The 22,979-nt window shown below is 47.1% G+C and overlaps 1 protein-coding gene across 2 annotated transcripts in view; it reads left to right on the top strand.

Annotated features, from left to right (window-relative positions):
• Nucleotides 1-20,278, top strand: part of polr2a (RNA polymerase II subunit A) — a 44,418-nt gene extending 24,140 nt beyond the window's left edge. For both annotated transcript variants that reach the window (XM_068023699.1, XM_068023700.1), the window contains 17 exons: nt 1,318-1,412; nt 1,518-1,721; nt 2,104-2,326; nt 3,036-3,219; nt 4,652-4,823; nt 5,507-5,612; nt 6,921-7,126; nt 8,841-9,065; nt 10,021-10,267; nt 10,500-10,600; nt 11,529-11,636; nt 12,903-13,085; nt 14,468-14,671; nt 15,789-15,975; nt 17,263-17,376; nt 17,516-17,665; nt 18,251-20,278. In XM_068023699.1, the coding sequence (XP_067879800.1) occupies nt 1,318-1,412; nt 1,518-1,721; nt 2,104-2,326; nt 3,036-3,219; nt 4,652-4,823; nt 5,507-5,612; nt 6,921-7,126; nt 8,841-9,065; nt 10,021-10,267; nt 10,500-10,600; nt 11,529-11,636; nt 12,903-13,085; nt 14,468-14,671; nt 15,789-15,975; nt 17,263-17,376; nt 17,516-17,665; nt 18,251-19,365 (3,824 nt within the window). In that variant the 3' untranslated portion in view covers nt 19,366-20,278. The remainder of the gene's footprint in view (nt 1-1,317; nt 1,413-1,517; nt 1,722-2,103; nt 2,327-3,035; nt 3,220-4,651; nt 4,824-5,506; nt 5,613-6,920; nt 7,127-8,840; nt 9,066-10,020; nt 10,268-10,499; nt 10,601-11,528; nt 11,637-12,902; nt 13,086-14,467; nt 14,672-15,788; nt 15,976-17,262; nt 17,377-17,515; nt 17,666-18,250) is intronic.
• The last annotated feature ends 2,701 nt before the right edge of the window (nt 20,279-22,979 follow it).

Below are 22,979 nucleotides of genomic sequence, written 5' to 3' on the forward strand. Positions count from 1 at the left end.
TTTCCCTCCTGCTCTCCTTCACTCCCCTTTCCCTCCTGCTCTCCTTCACTCCCCTTTCCCTCCTGCTCTCCTTCACTCCCCTTTCCCTCCTGCTCTCCTTCACTCCCCTTTCCCTCCTGCTCTCCTTCACTCCCCTTTCCCTCCTGCTCTCCTTCACTCCCCTTTCCCTCCTGCTCTCCTTCACTCCCCTTTCCCTCCTGCTCTCCATATCCTTTAATTCCCTGAGACCAAAAATCTGTGTCTCAGCTTTAACTATACTCAACAATGGAGCATCCACACCCCTCTGGGGTAGAGATTCCACAGATTCACAACCCTTTGAGTGAAGTAATTTCTCATCTTCTTATCCTGTTTCAGACCTTTTTTTTAAAAAAAAAAATAAAATCAAATTCTGCTTTTCTATCCTTTACTACCAAAGTCAATAACCTCACTTCCCCACATTATACTCCAGATGGAAGATGACCAAAGCTTTACACAGCTGTAATATGACTTCCACCCCTTTGTATCTAGGCCCCAATATTCCATTAACCTTGAAGTTTTTTTTGTACCAGGGAAGCTGAACAGGGAAAGGGTGAAGTGAAATAAAATGGAGATGCACAGGCATCCTATTGAGCCTGACAAAAGGCACTCTCTGGTTTCAGAAGCTGTAGTTTTGAGAGGAGTGTGGATTACGAGAGACTAGGCATATAGTGAAATACTCCACATGTCTTTTCATGTTTGAGAATCTTGAAAATACTGCTCTTATGTGGCAGTGAACATTTTATAATCAAAACTGCAGTGAAACCTTAATGACCTGCGAGAATTTTCTTGATTAACAGGAGCAATGCTCACTTTACCACTGGAGTTCAGCTCTGTCTGTGGGGACCAAGGGTGTAATGAGGTCTGGATCTGAGTTTGGGGGGGGGGGGGCGGAGTGATGGGGAAGGGGGAGTTGCCATGTTGGTTCCAGAGCGCTGTTAGATTTTTGTTGGGGCAGGAGATGAAGTCAAGATACAGATCCGTCAGGATCTAATTGAATGGTGGGACAGGCTGAAGAGGCTGAAAGGCCTCCAGTTCCTAAACTATCCTCTACCTGATCTGACTCGCAGTGCAGTCAGACATGTATGCATGTGCAGAAACGAGAATCTGAGGTGGAGGTTGGATTCTCTTTTTGTTTATCATCTGACAGTCCGCCATCTTTGTTAAACTACTGATTGAAAATCAGTGGGGTGGTCTATTGGCACGTATTTTACACCCGCGAATCACCGCAATAGATGTTTTACAACTGTTTGTTTTTTTTATTTATCTATAAACTGTGGAGTTTATTTTGCTTTGTGACAGGTCACACAATTGGTATTGGTGACTCCATCGCTGATGCCAAAACCTACCAGGACATTCAGAATACCATCAAAAAGGCCAAACAGGATGTGATAGAGGTGAGTTTGCCACCAGAGTCCTGCTGTTGAATGAATGGAAATGGTCCTTTGTTGCTGTGGATTCTTTCTGCTGCCAGGCTGTTGGCAATCTCTTTCTCATTGCAGGTTATTGAGAAAGCTCACAACAACGAGTTGGAGCCCACTCCCGGTAACACTCTGCGTCAAACCTTCGAGAACCAGGTCAACCGAATCCTAAATGATGCCCGTGACAAGACTGGCTCATCTGCTCAGAAATCCCTATCTGAGTACAATAATTTCAAATCCATGGTAGTCGCTGGCTCCAAAGGATCTAAGATTAATATTTCACAGGTGAGCTTTAATCAGGTTGGGAATCGGCATTCAGGTGTCCTCATTCCCCTCATTAACATTACTTTCAGTCTGAACACTCGGGGGAGGGCATGGGATACTATAATGTATTGTGTACTCCCAGGATAGATGAAGCATGGGTCAGATACAGAGTAAAGCTCCCTCTACACTGTCCCCATCAAACACTCCCAGGACAGGTACAGCACGGGGTTAGATACAGAGTAAAGCTCCCTCTACACTGTCCACATCAAACACTCCCAGGACAGGTACAGCACAGGGTTAGATACAGAGTAAAGCTCCCTCTACACTGTCCCCATCAAACACTCCCAGGACAGGTACAGCACAGGGTTAGATACAGAGTAATGAGTCTCCTTTCTCTGCCCAGGTTATTGCTGTGGTGGGGCAGCAGAACGTAGAGGGAAAGCGGATTCCCTTTGGCTTTAAGCACCGCACGCTGCCGCACTTCATCAAGGATGACTACGGTCCGGAGAGTAGGGGCTTCGTGGAGAACTCTTACCTCGCTGGCCTGACTCCCACTGAGTTCTTCTTCCACGCCATGGGAGGCAGAGAGGGTCTGATTGATACTGCTGTGAAGACTGCTGAAACCGGTAATTTATTAGATGATCATCTCACCCTCCCCTCCCTCTCCACTGGGCGCAATGGGGATGCATTAATTCTGGGTATCTGCTCCTACTCACTGGCCACCACCTGCTACGTTTGTGTGCTAAGGGGGGTGGTGGGGGTATGAAGCATGGGATCAGAGCTGGCTGTGATGACCCTTACTGCTGAAGAACTTATCAACACTAACCCCCATCGGGGCTGGCTGATTGTTTGTCACTAGGGTAAGATGTTGCAGAGCATCTGGTGCATGCGAGTCTGCAGTTCAGAGGTTACTGCCTTTACAAGGAAAGGGGAGGAAAACTCCTCACGTTCTTAGCACCATTCTCTGAACTGATGAGGGTGGACTCTACCAATTCTCATTGGTTATTGCATCATGATCCTGGAATTAAAGAACTTGCTTTTCTATTGCCCCTTTCACCACCTCTGGACATCCAAAAGAACCTTTTACAGCCAATGAACTACTATTTGACTTGTGGTTACTGTTATAATATAGGAAAGGCAGCAACTAATTTATGCACAGCAAGATCCCAAAAGCAGCAATGTGGCAATGACATAATTTTTTTAGTGTTGGTTGAGGGATGAAAATTGTTCAGGACACAATGAGAATTCTTCTGCTCTTGGCATGTAAATAGAGAATAGATGCTGGTGTTGGGTGGAAACACTTGTGGTGATGGAGGGTTTTTTCCCTGCCCCCAGGTTATATCCAGAGACGTTTGATCAAGTCTATGGAGTCTGTGATGGTGAAATATGATGCGACGGTTCGAAACTCCATTAACCAAGTGATCCAGCTGCGGTACGGAGAGGATGGCCTGGCAGGAGAGAGCGTGGAGTTCCAGAATCTGGCGTCTGTGAAGCCATCCCACAAGAACTTCGAGAAGAAGTGAGTATTGTGTTTTCTAGGCAGCTGCACCTTAATGTGACCTCCAGCCTACTGTCCAGATCTAAAAAGCAAATGGGAAATGCTGGAATGCACAAGTGGCTCAGCATGTATGCCTGAATCACTGGGAGAAACAGACGGTCGCCCACCTCCTCCTGGAATGTGCCTTTGCAAAGCAGGTGTGGAAAGAGATGCAGTGGTTTTTGTCAAGGTTCATCCCAAGCAGCTCTGTAACACAGGAGTCTGTGCTCTACGGGCTGTTCCCAGGGACGCACACCGAGACAAACATCAACTGCTGCTGGAGGACTATCAATTCGGTGAAAGACGCCCTTTGGTCTGCCCGAAACTTGCTGGTCTTCCAGCGCAAAGAGTTGTCCACCACCGAATGTTGCAGACTGGCACATTCCAAGGTCCAGGACTACGTGCTGAGGGACGCACTAAAGCTTGGGGCAGCCGCAGCAAAGGCTCAATGGGGAAAGACCACAGTGTAAGGTTCCCCCACCAAGCTGGACTGAGGGGCTGGATCAATGGGAAACCCCTCGAACTGTATCGTTAATATTCTCAATTGCTGTAAATGTAAAATTGTAATTGACATGACAATTGTGAAACGGAAGGGTTGGGAAGAAACTCATGACAGTATTGAAGGAAACTGATCTCCCTTGCAATGTTTGTATTTTCTGGTGCTGTTTGGAAACTGTTTGGCAATGTAATTTTTACAGATTTTTATGAATAAAGTATATTTTGGAAATAAAAAAAAAACTGGGAGAAACACATTAATGTTTCAGGTGGGAACCCTTCGAAACGGAATAAGCGCTGAGCCAAAGTGAAGCTTGCATTTCTAGGCGGATCTTTCAAACTATTTTGTTGGGAGAGTGCCTGGGAATATTGCCTTGGTCCCAGGCAACCTGCTTCCACAATCCCAGTGTCCCAAAAAAGCCATGGCTGCTCCTCAGAGCACTGTGAACTCTCAGTACAAAATGTCATTAACAGAAATGACATGCTAGTAAGTCACCAAGTCCAGAATTCGTGAGGTGCTGTGTTGGCAGGGCACAGTATACCTGGACCCAGTGGGCAGGCACTGAATGTTTTCCCCATTAGCTCCAGTCGTTGTGCTGGGGAAAATGGCCAGCCAGGCAGTTTCCAACAGTTATCCTGAAAGGAAGCAACAAATTGGTCAGGGTATTCCCTTCCACATCTAATGTAACCTTTCCAGGCTATCAACTGAGTTGTGGGGACCACAAACATTTCAAGGATAGTATCGGCTCAAACCATAGGGTAGAGTGAGGGTGGGTTTAGATTTGGGAAGAGCTGACAGGAAGATGGGTGATTATTGTCTGAACTAACTGAAATGTTTCATCCAAATCAATTCAATGCCAACCAGCAGAACCCACCAGGCAAAGCACTGACAACCCGTGATTGTTCTGATTTCCAACAGGTTCAAACTAGAGTACACAAACGAGCGAAGCTTACGCCGGACCTTGCAGGAAGACATCGTGAAGGAAATTCTCAGCAATGCTGCGATTCAGAATGAACTAGAGGTGGAGTTTGAGAAGATGAGGGATGATCGAGAGGTTCTTAGGGCTGTGTTCCCCACTGGAGACAGCAAGGTAGGACAGACCAGGGTGTCTCTCTCTCTGCCTCTTCCCCCCACCCCCCAAAACGACCCCCTTACAGTGACGTGGCAGGGATCATCTGAAGATTCCGATATACAAGATCCAATTCCAACCACTGTGACTCATTGTAAATGTGTTGTGAGCAGGAGTGAAGCCAGTGGGTGTGATGCTGCCTTTTGGAATTCTCACTGCTCTGTCAACTTGCTTCAGTTAGCAACAGACTGTTCTCTGACCCGAGCAGTTGTGGGTTCAAGCCCCACTTCTGTCTAGGCTCCCCATGTCGGCAGCGCTGCCTTGTCAGAGGTGCCATCCTACAGTCTGGGAGATTTTACTGGCCTGTCTTGCTAGTTTCACATTGTGCCAGTGGATGTCAATCTTGCTTCTCACCAACTAAAGAGCTCTGGGCCTAGAATTTCTGCTGTGTGGTGCCTGTTTTCCAGTCAGTAACCCCATGAAATAAAATTGATCAGTCATTTTACCTTTTTGCGGTCATTGGGACCTGCTTACTACAGTTTGAAGACACGAGATGCTATGTAAATCTTTGCAATTTGGAAACCAAAGAGAAAGCTGTCACACACTGCACGTGTCACCCTGAAGCCACAGACTGACGCTAGCTTGTGATGTTCTGGTGTGGGCAGGATTTTTTCATTAACTTTCTTTTGTTTTCCTGCCTGCAGGTGGTACTGCCCTGTAACCTGCTCCGTATGATCTGGAATGCTCAGAAAATCTTCCACATCAACACGCGAACAGTGACTGATCTCCACCCTATCCGTGTGATTGAAGGTCAGTTGCTAAACCCAGCTCTACTGTTAGGGCTTTTGTCTTCAAAGACCTGCAGCACATTAAAATATTGCAGCACAGAAATGGGCTGTTCACCCCCAGCAGGTCTGCTGGTGTTACTATGAGTAATCCTGTTCTCTCTTGCTCCCTAACATTCTTTCTTTGTTTTTTTTTAAAACAACTATTTAAATGTGTTAACGACATTGATTCAATAGGTAGCAGACTATTCCACTTTCTGACTGCTATCTGGTAAACATGCTCAACAACTTGCATTTATATAGTGCCTTTTAATGTAGGAAAATGCCCCAAGGTGCTTCACAGGAGAATTATTTAAGAAAATTTGACATGGAGCAAGATAAGCTATTGGGGCAGCTGATTAGAAGTTTGGTCAAAAGAGGTAGATTTTAAAGGAGAGGAAGTTGGAGAGGCTTAGGGAGGGAATTCCAGAGCTTGGAGCCCAGGCAGCTGAAGGCACGGCTGCCAATGAAATTAGGGATCTGGAGGGTTTTAGGGCTGGAGGAGGTTAGAGATAGGGAGGGATGAGGCCTTGGAGGGATTTGAACAGGTGGATTTTAAATTCTGCTATGTATGTGCTCCCTTGTTACTGTCTCACTAACTAGTGAAAACAATGAATCACTATTAACTATTAGATAATCCTTCCAAATTTTGTAGACTATAGGATCACCCTATAGCCTTCCCAGCTGCTGCAGGAAGTGAGGGAGGGCGGTTTAATGACTTTCTGCATTGAGATTGGGCTGAGCTCTTGGTGTCCACCAGACAGTGTCTAATGGGGGTTTTTCCCCTTTACCCAGGAAGATCGATCTTTTCCTTTATTGCTTCATTTTTTTATCAGAATGGTACCAGGGATGATGGACTTGAGTTACATGGATAGACTGAAGAAGCTGGGATTATTCTCCTTTAGAGCAGAGAAGGTTAAGGGCGATTTTAACAGAGGGGTTTAAAATTATGAAGGGTTTTGATGAGTAGTCAGAAACTGTCAGGAGGGTCAGTAATCAGAGGACATAAGTTTAAGATCATTAGGGGAGATAGGAATTTTTTTACACAGTGAGTTGTTGTGATCTGGAACGCGCTGCCTGAAAGGGCGGTGGAAGCAGATTCAATAGTAACTTTCAAAAGGGAATTGGATAAATACTGGAAGGGAAAAGTATTTGCAAGGCTATGTGAAAAGAGCAGGGGAGGGGGTAGTGGGACTAATTGATAACTGTTTCAAAGAGCTGGTACAGACACGACGGGCCAAATGGCCACCTTCCTGTGCTAAGATTGATTCTCAGAGCCCTCTCCTTGTTCCAGGTGTGAAGGAACTGAGTAAGAAGCTGATCATAGTGAACGGTGATGACCCCCTGAGTCGCCAGGCGCAGGAGAACGCCACACTGCTCTTCAACATCCACCTGCGCTCCACGCTGTGCAGCCGGCGTATGACCGAGGAATTCCGTCTTAGTGGAGAGGCCTTTGAGTGGCTGTTGGGGGAGATTGAAGCCAAGTTTAACCAGTCAATAGTAAGCAATTGGATTACACGTATGACCATTCCTTGTTCCCCAATTCCCCTTTTGGATTGCAGTGTAATGGTGGGTTTGGGGTGATAGTGTGATAGCAGACTTTGTTTCCCTCTTCTAGAAACAGCCCCTGCAACCTGTTCTGCCATTCAATTCGATCATGGTTGATCTATATCTTAACTTGTATTTTCCCTGGTTCCATAACCCTTAATGCCCTTTTCCAACAAAAATTTATCTATCTCAGTTTTTAAGTTTCAAATGACATCCAGCCTCAACAGCTTTTTGAGGGAGAGAGTTCCTGATTTCCACTCCCCTTTGTGTGAAGAAGTGTTTCCTGACATCACCCCTGAACGGCCTGGCTCGAATTTGAAGGTTCTGCCCCCCTTGTTCTGGACTCCCCCCACCAGAGGAAATAGTTTCTCTCTATTGACCTGATCAACTCCTTTAATCATCGTAAACCCCTCTATTAAATCGCCCCTTAATCTTCTACACTCGAGGGAATATAAGCCGAGTCTGTGCAACATAGAACATTACAGCGCAGTACAGGCCCTTCGGCCCTCGATGTTGCACCGACCTGTGAAACCATCTGACCTACACTATTCCATTTTCATCCATATGTCTATCCAATGACCACTTAAACATGTTCTTATAATTTAACCCTTTTAACACTGGTATCGTTCTGGTGAAGCTGTGCTGCATCCCCTCCAAAGCCAGTATATATCTGAGGTGTGGAGTCCAGAACGGAACACAGTTACTCCAGATCGGGTCTAATCACAAATGTAGCATAACTTCCACCCTTTTGTTTTATAAAGTTGGCTTTGCTTAGTGACCACTTTGAGCTAAGAACATGAGTGGGAGTAAGCCATTTGATCCCTCGAGCCTGCTACACCATTCAATAGGATTGTGACTGACCCCTTATCTCAACTCCACTTTCCTGCCTGATCCCCATATCCCTTGATTCAGAGTGTCTTTAAAAAAATCTATCAATCTCAGCCCTGACTATACCCAATGACTGGTCATCCACAGCCCTCGGGGATAGAGAATTCACAAATCTTGAGTGAAGAAATTTCTCCTCCTCTATCCTAAATGGCTGCCCCTTATCCTGAGGACTGACTCCTGGTTCCAGACACTCCAGCCAGGGGAAGCAGCCTCTCCCTATCCACCCTGTCAAAACATTTAAGAATTTTATACATTTCAATGAGATAACCTCTCTTGCTATTAAACTCCAGAAAATATAAGCCCATTCTACTTGATCTCTTTAAAGGATAACCCTCTCAGCTCAGGAATCAGTCTAGGCACCGGGATGAAGGGGTCGTTCAGTAGGGGGTTGGGACCTTGCTGTTTTTAACTTGTACCCTAACTGGGTAGCTGATGGCACACTGACTTCTGCTGGCAGTGCCGGGCACCCTGAGTGAGAACTGGATTCAGCTTGACTCATGATAGCTCATTGGTCATTGTGAAGCCTCACTGGTGAATAATGGCCTCTTGGGTGATGTATTGGTTACTAACACCCACAAAACTAGCCAGTGGTCGGTTTATTTGGGGTGGGCAGGGTGGTGATGTGTGGCAAGTTGGGTGATTCTGTTAAGGAAGGGGTGTGTGTTTTGGACTGAGCAAGGGAGAAAGACTGTGTGCTCGCTTAGAATAATCTCAGCTGTAATATTGAATTTTGTGCTTGGGACTTTGCTAACTTTTTCTCTCTCTCTCTGCCCTCTAGGCCCACCCTGGGGAGATGGTGGGTGCTTTGGCTGCCCAGTCACTGGGAGAGCCCGCCACACAGATGACCCTGAACACCTTTCACTACGCTGGAGTGTCGGCCAAGAACGTCACCCTGGGTGTCCCTCGTCTGAAAGAGCTGATCAACATCTCCAAGAAGCCCAAGACTCCCTCACTCACTGTATTCCTGCTGGGCCAGTCTGCCAGGGATGCAGAACGTGCCAAGGTACCTGATAGTGGGGTGGGGTAGAGGATAAGGGAGTAGCCATTTAGGACTGAGAAATTTCTTCACTGAGGGTTGTGAATCTTTGGAATTCTCTACCTCCTAACTGTGGATGCTCAATCACTGAATATATTCAAGAGTGAGTGACAGGTTTTGTGCACTAAGGGAATCGAGGGATATGGGAATAGTGTAGGAAAGTGGAGTTGGAGTCTAGGATCAGCCGTGATTTTATTGAATGGAGGAGAAGGTGCAAGGGGCTGAATGGCCTCCTCCTGCTCCTATTTTTTTTCAGGATGAAACCAAGATGGGAAAGTCAGAAGACAGGAGTATAAACCTGAAGGACTGCTTTCATGTGTAGAGTCAGCGTCCGAGGGCAGGTTCTCCAGTCAAGCACGCACAGATAATTGGGGGCCTGGGCTTACAATTGACCAATTAACACTCCCCGGATATCTTCTCCAATCCCACAGCCACTGTCTCGAAACAGCAGGAGTGTTCTCCCCAGGCTCCTGGGCCAATATCTATCCCTCAATCACTGTCACTAAAGCAGGTGAAATGGTCATTATCGTGTTGCTGTTTGCAGGAGCTTGCTGTGTGTAAAGTGCCTTCCAAATGTTCTACATTGCAGCAGTGACTATACTTCAAAAGTATGTTGGCTGTAAGTCACTTTGGGACATCCTGAGATGAGGTGCTGCAGAAATGCAGGGACTGTCTTCTCGCACTGCCTGTGAATTTAGATTTTTCCCCATCACTTGAAGGTTATGCCCAGGCTGGGATTTGCTGTCAAAATGGCCACCACACAGCAATTGGGAATCCACAAAGTCTGAACAGACAGCTGCAGCGCAATGTCTAGACTGGCATGTGAAGCAGAGAGAACCCAGTTAGAGATCTCAGCATGTCGTGGCACCACCAGGGGAGGTGGAAGGGAATACCTGTGTAATGTGCCGTGCTTTTCTTACAGGACATCCTCTGTCGACTGGAGCACACCACACTGAGGAAGGTCACGGCCAACACTGCCATCTATTACGACCCTGACCCCCAGAACACAGTGGTGTCTGAGGACCAGGAGTGGGTGAATGTCTACTATGAAATGCCCGACTTCGACGTGACGAGGATCTCTCCCTGGCTGCTGCGTATAGAGCTTGACCGTAAGCACATGACTGACCGGAAACTCACCATGGAGCAGATTGCAGAGAAAATCAACGCTGGTGAGAAACTTGGTCGTTTGGGTTTTTGGTCATTTGGGTTTTTGGCCTCTGTGCCTTCCTGAATTGATAGATTTGGACTTCCTGGTGCTGCTGTTGATGACGACAAGTTTGTGCAATTCCCTTGGGGTTAAGGGAGAATATAAAATGTCTTCAATTTTTTTTTGTTAAATTCAGTCTCCAGCTGCCTATCAGTGCACCCATGTAACATCGAACGGTGTTTTGTACCCAACAGGTTTTGGCGATGATTTGAACTGCATATTTAACGATGACAACGCAGAGAAATTGGTCCTAAGAATTCGTATCATGAACAGTGATGAGAATAAATTCCAAGAGGTGAGAGGAGGTGTTGCAGTCTTGGTGTGGAACACCCTGAGAGCAGTGAACTGGTAGTCTGAGGGAAGGAACACAGTGTGCAGGACGGAGGGTGGTTGTTTGGACAAAGTAGAGGGAGCTTTACTCTGTATCTAACCCCCGTACTGTACCTGTCCTGGGAGTGTTTGATGGGACAGTGTAGAGGGAGCTTTACTCTGTATCTAACCCCCGTACTGTACCTGTCCTGGGAGTGTTTGATGGGACAGTGTAGAGGGAGCTTTACTCTGTATCTAACCCCGTACTGTACCTGTCCTGGGAGTATTTGATGGGGACAGTGTAGAGGGAGCTTTACTCTGTATCTAACCCCCGTGCTGTACCTGTCCTGGGAGTGTTTGATGGGACAGTGTAGAGGGAGCTTTACTCTGTATCTAACCCCCGTACTGTACCTGTCCTGGGAGTGTTTGATGGGACAGTGTAGAGGGAGCTTTACTCTGTATCTAACCCCCGTACTGTACCTGTCCTGGGAGTGTTTGATGGGACAGTGTAGAGGGAGCTTTACTCTGTATCTAACCCCCGTGCTGTACCTGTCCTGGGAGTATTTGATGGGACAGTGTAGAGGGAGCTTTACTCTGTATCTAACCCCCGTGCTGTACCTGTCCTGGGAGTATTTGATGGGACAGTGTAGAGGGAGCTTTACTCTGTATCTAACCCCCGTGCTGTACCTGTCCTGGGGAGAGTTTGATGGGGACAGTGTAGAGGGAGCTTTACTCTGTATCTAACCCCGTGCTGTACTTGTCCTGGGAGTATTTGATGGGGACAGTGTAGAGGGAGATTCAATCAGCAGTGACACGGGAAACATTGCCTTTTCTAATTTGATTATGAAATGTAGTCATGCTGTTTTTAACTGTGAATAAATCAGAGTGGCTCTAACTTGCCCACTTTGTTGCAGCAAGAGGAGGAGGTGGTGGACAAGATGGACGATGACGTATTCCTTCGATGCATCGAGTCAAACATGCTCACAGACATGACATTGCAAGGGATTGAGCAGATCAGCAAGGTGAGCCCTTGGCTGGCGAGGACACTGGAATGAACTAAAACCAGCAGCAAGGATCCTGTACTGGGAGCCTGAATTTGAGACGACTTTTGTCGAACTGGTAGATTAGTGTGAGATGCTGCATTTTGGTAGGAAGAATCAGGAGACCATATATACCTTGGATAATGGGAATCAAAGTGTGATGGAGGAGAATAAAGATTCTGGGGTCGAGGTACAACAAGGCCACAAAAATGCAAACAAAACACTGGCACAAAAGCAGAATACTGTCCACACTGGAAATCTGACAACAAAACACAGGTTCATGTCTAGAGGGATAGAATTGAAAAGTGGGGAAGTTGTGTTAAGCCTGTATAGAACCTTGGTTAGACTACATTATACATAGTTTTGGTTTCCATGTTTATGAGGAGGATCTGGAGGCACTGGAGAAGGTTATAACAAAAAAGATTCAACAGGCTGGGGTTCTTTCCTTTAGAGTGGGGAAAGCTGAGGTGTGGCCCAATAGAGGTTTTTGTTTTAAGGTTATGAACAGGTTTGGGGTAGTCAGAGAGAGGATGTTTCCACTTGGGAGACCAGAACTAGGGGCCATAAATTTAAGACAGTCACTAATAAATCCAATAGGGAATTCCGGAGAGTGATGAGAATGTGCAGTTTGCCACCACAGGGAGTGGTTGAGGTGAATAGTATCGATGTATTTAAGGGGAAGCTGGATAAACACATGATGGAGAAAGGAATAGAAGGATATGGTGATAGGGTGAGATGAAAAGGGTGGGAGAAGGCTCGTGTGGAGCAGAAACACCAGCACGGAGCAGATGGGCCGAATGGCTCTATGATTAAATAATTAGTCGTCTGTGAAAACGGAAAACTTTCCTGCCAATATTGGCTGTAAATTATGAAACAAAATGGCAAGAGCTAATAAAAGTAAAATAGGAAAATGCACATCAGAAAGGAGGGAGGAAGGAGGGAATTGGGGAAAATCACAAGGGTTTGGATGCTTCATTCCCCCCCCTTTAGAATATCTATTCTACCCTTTACTACTACGGTTTCAGGGCAGTGACCTGTCCTTATCCACCCCTCCTGACCAGCAGTTGCTCCCCCTTTTTTTCCTGTACTGGTGCCTGACATAAACCTTTCCTTGGTATCCCGAAACTTGACCTGGGGCCTCTTGACCCAGTGTTATCATTGTGTATTGGAACACTCTGAGTAACTTGTCGCTGTGTTAAACTGTCTGGATTGTTGCTATTTTCAATGCCTGCTCTCCACCCACTTTAGGTGTACATGCACCTTCCTCAGACCGACAACAAGAAGAAGATAATAATCACAGAAGATGGGGAGTTCAAAGCTCTCCAGGAGTGGATTCTGGAGACGGACGGGGTCAGCCTGATGAGGGTACTGAGCGAGAAGGATGTGGATCCAGTCCGCACCACATCCAATGACATTGTGGAAATCTTCACGGTAACTGTCTTCACCATCGTGGGGTGGGGGTGTGTTTAAGTATTGAGTTCCAAGAACCTGATGCTTGTTCAGATTTGTCCCGTCCATCAGATTTCATAGATTCGTTCAGAGAAGAAGGCTATTCAGCCCATCGTGCCTGTGCTGGCTCCTTTTTGTAAGAGCTGTTCAATTTTCCCCTTGCAGCCCTACAGAATCTTTTCCTCCTTCAGGTATATTTGGAGGTGAACACAGATCTCGGTAAAATAAAGATCATAAAACACTTTTTAAACCTATTGCCCTCCCACCCACCTTTGGTCTTCCTAGACTTGACTGCTATGGTGAGCAAGAGGTCAGCTGTCCCCTGTCCAGTTTCTGGGGCTGCTCAGACTCTTAGAAGTAGGAGTAGGCCATTCAGCCCGTCAAGCCTGCCCCACCATTCAATTAGATCATGGCTGATCATCTACCTCAATGCCACTTTCCCGTGCTCTCCCCATATCCCTTGATATCATTAGTATCCAGATATCTATTGATTTCTGTCTTGAACATGCTCAATGATTGAGCTTCCACAGCCCTCTGGGGTAGAGAATTCCACAGATTCACCACCCTCGGTGTAAGGAAATTTCTCCTCATCGCCATCTTAAATGGCCTGCCCCTTATTCTGAGACTGTGTCCCCTGGTTTGAGACTCACAGCCAGGGGAACCTCTGGTCTACATCTACCCTGTCATTCTCTCTAATAATTTTGTAAGTTTCAATGAGATCACTTCTCATTCTTCGAAACCCTAGAGAATACACGTCCAGTTTCCTCAACCTCATAAGACATTCCTGCCATCCCAGGGATTAGTCTGGTGCTCCTTAAAACCTGCCTCTTTGACCAAGCTTTTGGCCGCCTGTCCTAGTATCTCCTTGTGTGCCTGAGTGTGTAATTGTTTTTTTTTTATTTGTTCATGGGATGTGAGCACACTGCCCATCTCCATTTGCCCTTGAGATGGTGGTAGTGAGCTGCCTTCTTGAACTGCTGCGGTCCATGTGAGGTAGGTAGACCCACAGTGCTGTTAGGAAGGGAGTTCCAGGATTTTGACCCAGCATCAGTGAAGGAACGGTGATGTAGTTCCAAGTCAGGGTGGTGTGTGACTTGCAGGTGGTGGTGTTGCTTTGTGCCTGCTGCCCTTGCCCTTCTAGGTGGTAGAGTATTTGATCGTTCCTGTGACGTGCCTTTAGGATGCTTTACTTTGTTAAAGGTTCTTTGTAAATGTAAGTTAGTTTTAAATGCCTGTGGGTTTTAGATTGCTACAGTAAGTTTTAGAGATGCCCCCCTGTTAAGGTATGGAGTTGGACTGAAGTTTGTGTACTTGGATGTTTGCTGAAAGCTCTTCACCCTGTGTCCTCTTACCTTCCTTTCCAGGTGCTGGGTATTGAAGCAGTGCGAAAAGCCTTGGAGCGGGAACTGTACCATGTCATCTCCTTCGATGGCTCCTATGTCAACTACCGCCACTTGTCACTGCTGTGTGACACCATGACCTGCCGAGGTCACTTGATGGCCATCACGCGTCATGGGGTGAACAGGCAGGATACCGGCCCACTCATGAAGTGCTCCTTTGAAGAAACGGTAATGATTTAACACTGTCACAAAACAGAAGGGGCCTGAAATTTGTAGCTGACCCATTTATTGCAGTGCTGAGGGTGCGCCGCCCTGTCGGAGGGCCAGTGCTGAGGGTGCGCCGCCCTGTCGGAGGGCCAGTGCTGAGGGTGCGCCGCCCTGTCGGAGGGCCAGTGCTGAGGGTGCGCCGCCCTGTCGGAGGGCCAGTGCTGAGGGTGCGCCGCCCTGTCGGAGGGCCAGTGCTGAGGGTGCGCCGCCCTGTCGGAGGGTCAGTGCTGTCGGAGGGGCCATCTGCCCTGTCAGGTGGATATACAAGATCCCATGGCACCATTTTGAAGAGAAGGGGAGTTCTCCCTGGTATCCCGGCCAATACTTATCCCTCAGTCGACATCACAAGGTCATGATCACATTGCCCTTTGTGGGATCTTGCTGTGCACAAATTGGCGTGTTTCCCTCCATTCTTCAAAATAGCAGCCAGGGATCTTTTACAACCAGCTGAGACGGGGCCTCTGATTAGCATCACGTCCAAAAGACGTGGAAATTAGACACTTTTGTTTTAACAGTGAAGTACACAAGCCTAATTAATGGGGAAGGAAAATGGAGTGTTGCCACTCCCTCTATCCCAGGGGACAGGAAAGAGTTGAGATCGGGAAAAGAGGCTGCTAAAGCCCCCTCCCCCCACCCCATCTCACGCACATCTCAAGATGCTACCCAACCATGAGCAGCATCGCAGATGATGCTGTTCCTGCATCCAGATGGGTGGGTTCAGGCGCGGGGTGGGGGCAGTGGGGTTTACACTTCCATCCTCTCCAAAATATCAAGCTGAGACAGAGCACAGCTGTAGAGCCAGCACTGCTGTCTAATTCCAGACCAGCTGACTCGACCACAACTGGAGCCAAGGATCCTCCTGGTCTGTTCAGCTTGGTCCAGCCCTGGGCGTTGCCCCTCTCCGCTCGCTTGGTCCAGCCCTGGGCGTTGCCCCTCTCCGCTCGCTTGGTCCAGCCCTGGGCGTTGCCCCTCTCCGCTCGCTTGGTCCAGCCCTGGGCGTTGCCCCTCTCCGCTCGCTTGGCCCAGCCCTGGGCATTGCCCCTCTCCACTAACCACATAACCTCTTTATGCGTTGCAGGTGGATGTTTTGATGGAGGCTTCAGCTCATGGTGAAATGGACCCAATGAAAGGGGTATCTGAGAACATCATGCTGGGGCAACTCGCCCCTGCAGGAACTGGATCCTTTGACCTGCTGCTCGATGCTGAGAAGTGCAAGTACGGCATGGAGATCCCAACTAACATTGGAGGGCTCGGAGTTGGAGGACGTGAGTGTTTACTTTTTCCAATAAACATCAAAGTTAACTTTCAACAAATTATTGTGGATTTGCGTTGAATTAAGTCTTTTGGGAAGAAAGCAGTCGAGGAGTGGAGGGACCAGTGGACGAGAGAATGGAGTAGTGAAATAAACCCAGTATATTACTTTGGTCACACTCGTAGCAGTTGGATGCTGTAATGGGAGAGTCTGAGATATTGGAAATTCACTGGACTGAATGATCATATTGTGCAACAGCCTGTACATTGGAAAGGCAGGAATATGTTCATTGTCTAGACTTCAGTAGTTGAATTGAACTGCAGCTTTTGTCGTGACGTTTGGGATGCGAAGGACATTGGTGTTCAAATTACATAACTCAAAGGTTCTTACACAGAGAGATGGCAGGCAAATTCACTCGCAGCCTTGTTTCTGGTTGTCAGTGAATCTGCTTCGTCTGGAACAAGTTGATCTGGGCCTTGGGTGAGTTTTCACACTTGTGATGGAGTTTGAGAGGAAAAAGATGCTGAAAATCAGAATCAGTGGATCACTTTTTGGTGCAGATTAATAAATTCCAACAGTGTAGTGTCACTCTCTCTCAGGTTGTTGTTTTCTTTGAGGATATTTTATTCATTCCAAGCATCTAATGGAAACTTGCAACAAAATGTACATTTTTTGGTGAATAGTAGAGCTGATACACAAGTGTTTGCAAGGGCAGTCTCCTGGTGTCTGGACAAATCAATTCCACTTTCCGGCCATTTAAATTCCCTGGTGCAGTGAGCTAGATGCTGCCCTTTCAACCCTCAATCCAGAGTTACATTCCAGATCGGCAGAGATAAGTTTGTCTTTGTTTGAGCTGTAAGGCTCCCTGTTGTAAACTAGTTTGATCAAATCCCTGCAGTGTGATCCATAGCACAAAACAAACACTCAATTTGTGATTAATTCTGTAAAATGATGTGGGAATGTTCCCGTGGCGAAGCAATATTCTGAACATCCTTTTAGAAGAGGAGAAAGAGACGGAGAGAATTCCCCAGAGCTTAAGGGCCCAGGCAGCTGAAAGCACGGCCGCCAGTGGTGGATCAGTTAAAATCAGATAGTCGAGGCCAGAATTGGAGGAGCACAGAGATCTCTGAGGGTTGCAGGGCTGGAGGAGATTAGAGATGAAGAGTGATGAGCCATGGAGGTATTTGAAAACCAGGATGAGAATTTTAAAATCTAATTGTTGCCGGACTAGAAGCCATTGCAGGTCAGTAACCTCAGATCCAGCTCGGGTGTCTGAATAATGTTTTAATTTTTTTTGCAGCTACTGGAATGTTCTTTGGCTCTGCCCCCAGCCCAATGGGAGGGATGTCTCCTGCTATGACTCCATGGAACCAGGGAGCAACTCCTGCATATGGAGCCTGGTCACCCAGTGTGGGTGAGTGCAGAAACCATTTCTTGTAACTATGCAAATTTGGTCACCCGTATCAGCAGATACTGATGTGCAAACCTGGGAAGAATCGCTTTTAAAGTGGCATTGTGATTTGAAGAGATTGATTTTTCTCCTTGTATTACAGGCAGTGGAATGACTCCGGGAGCTGCCGGCTTCTCTCCCAGTGCAGCATCCGATGCCAGTGGTTTCAGTCCGGGATACTCTCCAGCTTGGTCTCCAACCCCTGGTTCTCCTGGATCTCCTGGCCCATCCAGTCCATACATTCCATCTCCAGGTCAGTACTGGATTAGTGGTAATCTATTCAATGCTGGGAACCTCAGATGCGAAGTGTTCTGCTATCAAGACTGCATTAAATTGCATGGAATTTACAACACAAACAGGCCATTTGGCCCAACTAATCTTTGCTGGCATTTATACTCCCCACAAATTTCCTCTCATTCTATCTACCTCAATGCAGCTTTTCAGCATATGTTTTTATTCCCTTTTCTCTCATGTACTCGTTTAGTTTCCCTTTTTGAAAGCATCTCTGCTATTACCTCGACCACTTCCGATGGGAGCAAGTGTTACAATCTGACCACCCTGTTAAATTTATTAGTAACTGTCTTGTATTAACGTCCCTAGTTTTGGATTCTCCCACAAGTGAAAACATTCTCTCCACAACCTGCAACCCTTTGGTAATTCTAATAACCTTTTATCAGGTCACCTCTCGTTCTCTCTTCTAAAGATGAAAAACCCAACCTGTTCAATCTTTCTTGATAGATGTAACATCTCAGTTCTGGAACCATCTTTGTAAATCATTTTTGTGTTTTTCTCCAGTGCTGTATTTTATAGTAACTGACCTCTGTGTTTTTCCTCGCAGGTGGGGCGATGTCTCCCAGCTATTCGCCAACCTCTCCTGCCTATGAACCAAGGTCTCCCGGTGGCTATACACCACAGAGTCCCAGCTACTCCCCAACATCCCCCTCCTACAGTCCCACCTCCCCATCCTACTCCCCAACCTCCCCCAGTTACAGCCCCACTAGCCCCAGTTACAGCCCCACTAGCCCCAGCTACAGCCCAACGTCTCCTAGTTACAGCCCCACCTCTCCCTCCTATTCCCCCACCTCTCCCTCCTATTCCCCAACTAGTCCCAGCTACTCGCCAACTAGTCCCAGCTACTCACCAACTAGTCCCAGCTACTCCCCGACGTCTCCCAGCTACTCACCTACTAGTCCCTCTTACAGTCCCACTTCACCCAGTTACTCCCCCACCTCGCCCTCCTATTCCCCCACCTCGCCCTCTTATTCCCCAACCAGTCCAAGTTATTCCCCAACATCTCCCAATTATACTCCCACTTCTCCCAACTACAGCCCTACCTCTCCCAGTTACAGCCCCACCTCCCCCAGCTATACACCAACCTCTCCGAATTACAGTCCCACCTCGCCCAGCTACAGTCCCACCTCGCCCAGCTACAGTCCCACCTCCCCCAGCTACTCTCCTTCTAGCCCTCGCTACACACCCCAGTCACCAACCTACACTCCCAGCTCTCCCAGTTACAGCCCCAGCAGTCCTAGCTACTCCCCAACCAGTCCCAAATATTCTCCCACTAGCCCTTCCTACAGTCCCAGCTCTCCGGAATACACACCCACCTCTCCAAAATACAGCCCCACCAGTCCCAAGTACTCCCCAACCTCTCCGAAATACTCCCCCACCTCTCCAACCTACTCTCCTACCACACCCAAATACTCCCCCACCAGCCCGACCTACTCCCCCACCTCCCCAGTCTACACCCCCACCTCTCCAAAATACTCGCCCACCTCTCCCACCTACTCCCCCACCTCCCCAAAATATTCACCCACCTCTCCCACCTATTCACCCACAAGCCCCAAGGGCTCGACGTACTCCCCCACCTCCCCAGGCTACAGCCCCACCTCCCCAACCTACAGCCTCACCAGCCCAGCCATCAGCCCCGAAGACAGCGACGAAGAGAACTGAGGGAGAGTGGGTGGCGAGAGAGGGAGCAAGCGAGAACTGGGGTCCCTTCACCATGCCAGCTGAAAAATCCCCCACGGCCCACGCGTGCAGTCCGCACTTGTCTGTGCTGTTTACTACAAAGGCTCTTTCCCTGTTTGAACTGGATTTGAATTCGCTGCTGTTTCGTGTTCTATATCAATGTCGTGGAAAAGGAAATGGAGGAGCAGCAAAATCCTGGAATGTTTTTTTAAAATAAATCCAAGATTTGGAAGGAAGGAAAATCTCAACTGTATAATTTGAATATATATTTTTTGCTTTGGACCCTTTGAATTCTGGGTGCAGTAACGGGTTTCAGTGAATGGGTTCAGAAACCTTTTGGCTCTCGCTGCACCTGGACAAGTGTGAATTTCGATTCTCTTGTTCGGTGGGAGTAATGGTACTTGCCATTTTGCTGGGTGTTCCCTGGTAACCTAGGGCGACAGGTTGGTTCTGTCTGTCAAGCCCTAATGGTTTGTTTATACGTGGATGTGATTTGTGCTTTAAGGATGGTGACTGTGGAAGATTTTATTCCGTCTGAGCAAGAGGGGACTCGTGACAGGTTACTGATGTTAGGAGGGGAGGGGCAGGAAATGGGTCAGTGACTGAGTCGGGTTGAGGTGAAACCAATGACCATTTCCCCACCCCACCCCCATTCAGCAGAGAATGGACCCTTTTATTTTTAGGGACTGGGGGGTGCTGAACTTTTCTTAAACCAACTGATTCTGATGTGACTCTTGCAACTTAACTGTAAAAACGGGATATGAAAGCTGTTTAAAAAGGGGCAGCGATTGGCTGCCTGATTTGTGTACAGAACATTTACTAGTCTTTTTCCTGTTTTCTCTTTGGAAATGTTGGAAATATACTAAAGAAATAAAGTTTTACTAATTTTTGTGAATTCTGGCTTTGTCTTTTTTTTTAATTTAGGTTTTTCTGAAATAATTTCAACTGTTAAAACATTCCTGCAACTTACGTTAGACTTGTGATTTGGGATTTTCTGTCCTTGGCTTTCTGGGTGCATGTGCCTCTGACTGACTGACGGGTTTGTTGTGTGCTGCAGTTCAGTGTTCCTGTTACACCTAGTCTTTCCAAATGGGAGGAAAGCTCTGAAGTACACTGGAACCACTAGGTTTATCTACATATTACATATTGGGCATGAATTAAACCATATAACAAAAGACACCTGAGTTCACTGCATCCTGATAGTAACAGGAAGAGGCAGTCAGCCTGTTCCACCATTCAGTTAGATCGTGGCTCATCTGTATCTGATCTCCATTTTACCTGCCTCCGTTCTGTAACCTCTAATAGACAAAGTGATGGTGGTCTTCTCTTCCTTACGATCTCTTTGAGCCAAATTGGCATGTCGCCCTGTCCCTTGCCAGCCAGCCTCATGTGTTAAGCCAAGTGCTCGGAGGGCTGACCAACGTTCGTTGAGTAGAGACTAAGGAAATGGTTGAAAGTTTTGGTGAGGTGCTGGGGTACAGCTCCTTGGTGCTAGCAGTCATTAGAAAGATACAGCTCAGGAGGAGACTATCAGTGTGCCAACTCCTTGAGAAAGCTATCCAATTAATCCCACTCTCCTTTTTCCCCTTCACTGCAAAATTCTCCTTTTTCAAAGATTTATCCAATTTCCTTTAGAAAGTTACTGTTGAATCTGCTTCCACCGCCCTTTCAGGCAGCGCATTCCAGGCATATTTTTTAAAAAAATCTAATTTCTGGTTCTTTTGCCAGTTATTTTCAATCTGTGTCCTCTGGTTACTAACCCTCTTGCCACTGAAAACCGTTTCTCCCTATTTCTCCATCAAAACTCTGCTACTCCAATATCCTACTGGCAATGCTGGTAGGATTTCCCCCAATTCAGGTCTACCAACACCTGCACTTTGTGGTTACATCACTGGATAGTGATCCCATGTAGGAAAACTTTTTTTTTAAATTTGATTTCCTGTACCAGTGTGGAAATGCTGAGGTGAATTGTACTGCCCCTACAGCCATCTGGTTAACTGAACAACCCACACAACAAGCCAAGAATCAAACACTCAAATAAAAGCAAAATACTGCGGATGCTGGAAATCTGAAACAAAAACAAGAAATGCTGGAATCACTCAGCAGATCTGGCAGCATCTGTGGAAAGAGAAGCAGAGTTAACGTTTCGGGTCAGTGACCCTTCTTCGGAACTGACAAATATTAAAAATGTCACAGGTTATAGAATTAGAATTAGAACATTACAGCGCAGTACAGGCCCTTCGGCCCTCGATTTTGCGCCGACCTGTGAAACCATCTGACCTACACTATTCCATTTTCATCCATGTGTCTATCCAATGTCCACTTAAATGCCCTTAAAGTTGGCGAATCTACTACTGCTGCAGGCAGGGCGTTCCACGCCCTTACTACTCTCTGAGTAAAGAAACTACCTCTCACATCTGTCCTATATCTATCACCCCTCAACTTGAAGCTATGTCCCCTCGTGTTTGCCATCACCATCCGAGGAAAAAGACGCTCACTATCCACCCTATCTAACCCTCTGATTATCTTATATGTCTCTATTAAGTCACCTCTCCTCCTCCTTCTCTCCAACGAAAACAACCTCAAGTCCCTCAGCCTTTCCTCGTAAGACCTTCCCTCCATACCAGGCAACATCCTAGTAAATCTCCTCTGCACCCTTTCCAAAGCTTCCACATCCTTCCTATAATGCGGTGACCAGAACTGCACACAATACTCCAGGTGCGGTCTCACCAGAGTTTTGTACAGCTGCAGCATGACCTCGTGGCTCCGAAAACTCGACCCCCCTACTAATAAAAGCTAACACACCATAGGCCTTCTTAACAGCCCTATTAACCTGGGTAGCAACTTTCAGGGATTTATGCACCTGGACACCAAGATCTCTCTGTTCATCTACACTACCAAGAATCTTCAAGTGAGGTGGGGGTGGGGCAAGAGATAACAAAGGAGAAGGTGCAGATTGGACAAGGCTACATAGCTGACCAAAAGGTCACGGAGCAAAGGCAAACAATATGTTAATGGTGTGTTGAAAGACAAAGCATCAGTACAGAATAGGTGTTAATACACTGAATATTGAACAGCAGCAAGTGCAAACATGAAAAAAAACAGTGGGTAAGCAAACTGAACAAACTAAGATGAAATGAAATAAATGCAAAAAAAGGTTGTAAAAAAGAAAAAACAACTAAAAATGAAAGTAAAAAGGGGGCCTGCATGCTCTGAAATTATTGAACTCAATGTTCAGTCCGGCAGGCTGTAGTGTGCCTAATTGGTAGATGAGATGCTGTTCCTTGAGCTTGAGTTGATGTTCACTGGAACACTGCAGCAAGCCCAGGACAGAGATGTGAGCATGAGAGCAAGGTGGGGGTGGGTGGGTGGGGGTGGGGGGTGTTAAAATGGCAAGCAACCGGAAGCTCAGGGTCCAGCTTGCGGACTGAGCAGAGGTGTTCCACAAAGCGGTCACCCAGTCTGCGCTTGGTCTCCCCAATGTAGAGGAGACCTCTACAAGAAGCCAAGAATCAAACTGATCATCTAAATGATTGGAACAGGCTCCAGGAACTGAATGTCCTCCAGTTCCCTATGGGCCTCTCCTGCCACCCCCC

Source organism: Heterodontus francisci, chromosome 48, assembly GCF_036365525.1.
Source record: "Heterodontus francisci isolate sHetFra1 chromosome 48, sHetFra1.hap1, whole genome shotgun sequence".
Lineage (NCBI taxonomy): Eukaryota > Metazoa > Chordata > Chondrichthyes > Heterodontiformes > Heterodontidae > Heterodontus > Heterodontus francisci.